Here is a 7202-nt window from a genome sequence, read left to right on the forward strand (position 1 = left end):
CTACGCGAGTTAGCTTTGTATATATATATATATATATATATATGAGAAAATACGGAAAATAATAAAAATTATGACAAGGGGAGAAAATTATTAAAAATATTTTTCAAAAGTATTTAAAAAAAAAATAATTTTTGATATCTAAAAAGAAGAAAAATAATTTAAAAATCCGGAGAACAAAACAATAAGATATAATCTCTTCATCAGCCCACACGATACATATATATTATATATTGCAAAAAAGAATTGCATGTTAATTGGATTTAAAATGCAGTGTTATTATACATATTTTATCTCACAAACAACAAAATAAACTTTGCATTTAGATATCCTAGCAAACGATCAGCATACAGCTGTAGTAGAATTTCAAAGCAAAATTGCTATTTTAAAATCTTTCAATTTCCAATGATTTATTTATAAAAGAATTTATGATCATTTTATAATCAGCTTTCATACTGCGACGTAAAACATGTACATTCAAGCAAAGTAAATAAATAGTTATACTTAAGTAAATAGCAAACAATAAAATATATTATGCGTAACCTACTGTAACGATTCACTAGTAACGTTACCCTAAACAGCGACGAGAAATATTCCGATTGTTCCCTCTTATTGCTAAGCCTACAACAATAGCCTCTAAGAATATCCTCCGACTTAATTTATTTAAGATCAGGACGCGTCTTAAAAGCAAAAATAATAAAATTTAAGTTTGAAAATTGAAGCATATTTGATTAAAAGTGATAAAACTAAGTTAATAAATGTCAAACATACTTACCGAATTTCGCGTAGACTTTCGATTGTCAACACACACGCCATTCGCCGGCTCGCATGGAACTCTGGGAAGTGAGTTAGTTAATATGAAGTGTACTTTAAGCAACCTCAAAATAAGCTCAATAAATACATCAATCTTTTTAGTTGAAATAAAGTAAATATTTTTATTCCTCATAAATACCTCTTTTGCTACAAGGATCAGAAAAACAATCGTGCATACTTTAGAATTCATTTCATCAGTTTGGTTGATATGTAGTGAATTTAAAACAACTTCAAAATAAGCTTAGGTATAAATAGAATGACTTCATACACCTCAATAAATACCTCACTCTTTTTAGTTGAAATAAGGTAAATTTTTTATGCCCCATAAATACCTCTTTTGTTACAAGTATCAGAAAAACAACCTGGTATATCTTCGAAATTACCTCATCAGTCTTGTTAATATGAAGTGATTCTTTAAAACAACCTCAAAATGAGCTGAAGTGTATAAAAAAACAACCTCATACACCTCAATTACAACCTTTACGAGATATACATTTTATGGTTGTTTTCTCAGAAGCCTCAAATATACCTCAAAACAACCTCGATAACCCCAAAATACCTCAAAACAACCTTAAATATACCTTAAATTTTTGTAAGGGTTGTCTTTGTCATCAAATGTCTATACTTAATATCACTTCTCATATTATTGAAGAATTATACATTTTAATGCAGCAATTAACCATTTCACAATAACCGAACGATCTAATTTTGTAGCAGTTTATTATACTCTGGTCTAACTCAGAATAAGAAACTTGACAAAACTTGAAGCATATCTGTATGTCATAGTAAGCCTTTTAAATAACTAAATATTTTTAATTTCAGAAAATATTAGAACAAGGCTCTTCAAGAACAAAAATGGACCTTGCTCGTATTATCAATTCAGATGCCAGAATGATAAATGTGTAGAGAGAAGAGACTTTTGCAATGGTAGAAATGATTGTGGAGACAACTCCGACGAACGGAACTGCAGTAAGATCTTAAAAATAAATTTAGTTACTCAACATTTGATCCTAATCTAATTTGAAATTTCTTATGAGGCCGTATTATCATTTTCATTAGGTACATCAAAAATGTTAAAATATATTTGTTTTTTTAATTTATGCCTCCTAAAAATTGCTTTATTTCATTGCATTTTAGTCAATTAAGTGAATTTTCTCCTTCTTATAACTTTCTCTATATCACGTATTCAAATTGTATGTTTCTTTTGTTTTTGTGCCTTTGACCAGACTAGTATAACTATGGGTTACTGCATAACAAAACATGTCATAAGTGTAATCTTCGCTATACACTTTAAAAGCATATTTATTTCATTTGTGAGTGTATTTAGAATAAAAATGATTTCTTTTTCATGATATAATGTGAAATATTTCCCAAATAAACACTTTTTTTAGGAACTAGTTCATGCCGAAACGGAAAGGGAATAGTATGTGGAAATGCTTATTACAATTCGAACTGTATCCCAGAAGAGTGGGAATGTGATGGAGTTAAAGACTGTCCTGATGGGCGAGATGAAAGAAGATGCGGTAAGATAAAAGTACATATTCAAGTATCACGGAAATAATTTTAATGTATATTTTATATTTCAAAAAAACTCCCCCGAAGGTAAAAGTATAAATTTTTACACTATGTTATTTTCTGAAAATACACATTGCTTGCACTTCCCATTTTAAGAACATTGCATTATAGTTTGTCTAAAGTAAAAACTCACCTAGACATTCGTCTGGATCCGTGGCGGTGACAGTGGTAACAAGGAATAATTTTTTCAAGTTTACTGTTTAGGACAGGCTTTGTCTCGGGTCTGCGAGAGAAAGGGAATCTTTCTAATAGGTGTATTGTGTTAACCCTAGAGTGAGGAGAAGCTACCCTCCCTGAAATGCACTATTCTTGTTTCCCTAGCAGCAGACTACCTCAGACTTAGTTTTGGGGGGAGTTTTTACAGTAGACAAACTATAGATCGTCATACTATAGGTGAAAACTGTCGGAAAGAAGGCGAAAATTCGGTAATAACTTACAAATGTATTAAACAATTTCATTCATCATTTCGTATTTTCTCTATACTTTTGCATTGTAAGCTGCAAGCAGTTTCAGACAAGTGGGATAAAACCATGACAAATGAAATTGAGTGTGGAGGATAAGGAAGAATTTTAATTTCTGTAGTTTTGCTTTAGGCATTTTCGCATTTGCAGTGTGTGTTTTGGTAATGCCAAGCACTTAGACCGGAGGCTAGGTTCTAGGTTTTACATCTTTCATCTAGAATCATTTCTATATTATAACCGATGAGCCACGTTTCATTTAATCATAATGGTTCACACCTGCGCCAGTGCAGCAAAAACTTACCATATGGTTTTTTAGGGAGATATTACATTTCGAAATGTGTTTCGGTGATGCATCTTTGTTCAACAAAGACTAAAGCCAACTAACACTAGAGCTAAATATACTATTAATGTTTCCCGAAGTCTGCAATGCCGCTATTCCACTCAAGAACTTATACTTGATAAAAGTGCAAATTTTCAACCCCTCGTATTTCAATGAAATTAAATTTTGAAAAAAAAAAGTTTATATTTTTAGGGCTTAAAATGGGGTTTCTATTTCTTAAATATAGAAATAACTGACGTAGAGCTTTCACTGAGAGCTAATATATTTCATGAGCTAAATTGACTCATAGGAAACTGCTAAAGTTAAAAAAAATAATTATTCTTCTGAAAGCATTATATAAAGTGATAAAATACAACGTAAATCAGCAAAGCAGAAGAAAAAAAATGTTGCCGAAAACTCGTGTCCAAAGAATATAAAAGAGCGAAGAATAAGAAAGAATATAAAAGAGCGTTTTTTCCAAAGTTAAATTTTTGAAATCTCTGGAAATAGTAACTGACAACTATTCAGAGATGCAGTAAATTTAAACTATATATTGAAAATTTTGTTTTCTACTGTAAACTACGAAGAAATTTCTTTTCCTGCATTTTTTTAAACAGTTTTTTGACCAGTCTTTGAGGAACTTTTATGTAAATATTCTAAGCAGTTTCAGAAGGAAAATCTATTTATAGATTCAATTTCAACTTTAATGCGTTTACACTAGGAAAAATATTTAATGATCTGTTTAATATTCTTAATAATCTTATAAAAAGGCTGAAAAGCCTGGTTGGCAGGGCACTGAACTCGCGTTCGTGAGAACGTGAGTTCGAATCCAGTCGGCCGAAGATTTCCAACGCAGTAAATCGTGACTGGTGCACATTGAATTTGTCGGTCACAAAGTCCTCCATGTTCCCGTAGCAAATTACACCTCTGAGGGAGCTGAATTGGAAATTACTCGTTCTTTGGTCCAGGTCAAAATTACGATCTGTGGAAGAAAGAATGGATGTATGAATGGGTTCGCCCTATAAACGGTTGTGACGTATGGGTGTGGCAGAAGTCAAATTCTTAGCCATAGATGGCACCAATTTAAAACAAAAACAATCGTACCCCTTGCCTCAATGGCCTATGTCAGCAACAACATTTATTAAAAAGGATTGAATTATTTCATAATTTAGTTTTTAAATTGTTTATATGGAAAATACATAAATTTGGAAATGTAAATAGGAATTACATTTTCCCTCTTTTAGCCTTGCAGTCTCGATCCAGTTCTTTTATTGGTTTCAACATTTAGTATTAAAAGAATTAGAAAAAAACCTTAAAACTGAATTTAATTACTTTATTTGAATGCTTTTATTTACCAAACTATTCCGATACATTTCGTTCAGCAGTTGATTAATTTATGGACTTTGAAGTATGCTAGCATATTTTATTATTTATAAGTTTTATTATTTAATAAATTTTATTTTTAATTACAGAAGATCGTTTTGAATCGGGAGTTTATCCCTATCAAATAATCAGAGCAAAATTCCTTGCAACGAATTGGATTTTAAATGGAAGGAATAATGCAAGCCATATTCAAAAGTGGGGTGTCAATATACCAAGGACTGCAGTAGCCTACCATTTTTCAGAGAGTTCAAATCTAAATAAGAGTAAAAATTATAATGATGAATTAGCATATGAACTCAGCATTAGTTTGCTTTCCAAATTTGCTTTGTAAGTTGAATTTTACTCACTTTCTGATTCTGGAAGTTGGCCAAACTTTGAATGAGTTTTTCTTTTTTAAAAAAATTTACAATTTTTTTTTCGAAAGACGAAACTAAGTCATATTATTTTATTGTAAGCCATCTTTTCTTTCTTTTTTCGGCACATATCTTTAATATTTAGCATCTGACGTGAAACAATCCAGGACTCAGAGTCCTGGACAAGAGTCCAGCACTCAGAAATCGATAAATCTGGTAGATAGTTTTCAATCTCCAAAGTAGGAAACGATTTATATTTCACAAATGTCCTAGGCATTACATATAATGCCGGATGCTATTTAGGCAAAGTATGAAATAAACGCCCTGATGAGGTTATTCTGCAAATGATGTGCATGTTACTGTGAATGACCGAAATTGGTGGTTGTTGACTTTCACCGGTGAATGTTGACAATCACATAGTCGCTTTGGTGAATGTCCGAAATATTTATTACATCCGATTTGATATTAATTTATTCGTGGATATGATTACATTTATTCGATATTTTAGTACTTACTGACGATAGATTAGAAGAAACATCAGTGTTTGGAGTATCGGGCAAATGTATACCGGACAATGGCACTTAACCTTAAAAAAACATCAGTGTAGGATATACCGGGCAAATGTATACCAGGCAATGGCACTTAGCTAGACCTAGTATATATTTCGGACATTTACCAAAGGTCTAGTTAAGTGTCACTGCCCGTTATACATTTGCCCGCTATATCCTACACTGATGTTTTTTAAGGTCAAGTGCCATTGCCCGGTATACATTTGCCCGGATGTCTTTTTAAGGTCAAGTGCCATTGCCCGGTATATCCTACACTGATGTTTTTTAAGGTCAAGTGCCATTGCCCGGTATACATTTGTCCGATACTACAAACACTGATGTTTCTTCTAATCTATCGTCAGTAAGTATTAAAATATCGAATAAATTAAATTATATCCAGGAATAAATTAATATCAAATCGGATGTAATAAATATTTTGGACATTCACCAAAGTGACTATGTGATTGTCAGCATTCACCGGTGAAAGTCAACAACCACCGATTTCGGTCATTCACAGTAACATGCACATCATTTACATAATCATAATTTACATCAGGACGTTTATTTCATACTTTGCCTAAATAGCATCCGGCATTATATATAATGCCTAGGCAAAGTATGTAATACTTCTCATATTTCATATTTTGCCTAAAAACGTCAGGCATTATATATAATGCCGGCATTTCATACTTTGCGGGTAACATTTATATAAAACTAATGCAACCCGAAAAAAGCGCCGAATTCGTTTCTTCCTGGGGGAAACGGTAATGAAATTAAAGCATTAAAAACGAAAGTTTAATGAACTAATAATCTGGTAGTATAGTGTTGCACTGCAGCCGCTTCACGAATGCTGTCGAATTTCAAGGTTCCGTATAATCCGACTTTACTCGTTTTCTCATTCTGTTGGATAAAAGTGGTAAAATATTTGGATACATTTTTCGAATCACTTCCAAAATTCATTATAAAATTTCGATATTTGAGCTTAAAAAATAAGCAAGCAAACATAAATGAAAATTATTGCCCTTACCAATTCAAAATGTGAAATTTTTTGCAATTTCAATGTGTAGCGCTTGCGGAAGAAAATAGCAATTACTGTTTGGATATAATTAGTAAATGCTTATCATAAGTGTGGAGGCAGTGGGTGGGTTCCGGTCCGGAGGAAACGGAGTTCAATCTTCGACTCCACTAAAACTCATCGAGTACATGCTATTTACGTACTCGTAAAACCTGAGAAATCAAAAGTCTTGTGGTCGGTCGTCGAGCAGTACCATGGGTACAGAGATCTGAAAAAAATTTCCTTCTCCTTCAGATCTATGACTAAATTGAGGAAGAGGACACAGAAAATAGTGATGGCATGTCTTCGGATCATCCTCAGGGATGTTTCCCATACCATTGCCGATAGCCCATTGTGCAGCTCTAGTGTGACCTAAATAAAGTAACAATTTCCGTCAATACCTTTGTGCTGTTTAATGCAATTTTGTGCAAATTTATGTTATCCGTTCTTCAAAACTGATATAATTTTACTGTCCATTCCTTGTAGTGAGAGCACAAACGTGCATATGCATGTAAAACAAATCTATTTATTGCTACGCTTATACATGCAGGCTTGTATGCTCATTACAAAGTGCGGTTTGTAAGTTCTACCAAGTTGATGAACCATATCAGTTAAGCTACTGATTTAGTTCAGCCTTGTTTATTAGGGTTTCGCATAATTATATATATATATATGTCAATATACCAAGGACTGCAGTAC

General features: G+C 32.5%; 1 protein-coding gene across 3 annotated transcripts in view; it reads left to right on the plus strand.

The window, feature by feature from the left end:
• The window catches only part of LOC107455883 (uncharacterized protein CG3556), a 33799-nt gene that overhangs the window by 6138 nt on the left and 20459 nt on the right, over positions 1-7202 (plus strand). For 2 of the 3 annotated variants that reach the window (XM_016073603.3, XM_016073605.3), the window contains exons 2-4: positions 1633-1779; positions 2202-2333; positions 4638-4875. In XM_016073603.3, the coding sequence (XP_015929089.2) occupies positions 1633-1779; positions 2202-2333; positions 4638-4875 (517 nt within the window). The remainder of the gene's footprint in view (positions 1-1632; positions 1780-2201; positions 2334-4637; positions 4876-7202) is intronic. The other variant, XM_071183347.1, reaches the window with a different exon arrangement.

Source organism: Parasteatoda tepidariorum, chromosome 7, assembly GCF_043381705.1.
Source record: "Parasteatoda tepidariorum isolate YZ-2023 chromosome 7, CAS_Ptep_4.0, whole genome shotgun sequence".
Lineage (NCBI taxonomy): Eukaryota > Metazoa > Arthropoda > Arachnida > Araneae > Theridiidae > Parasteatoda > Parasteatoda tepidariorum.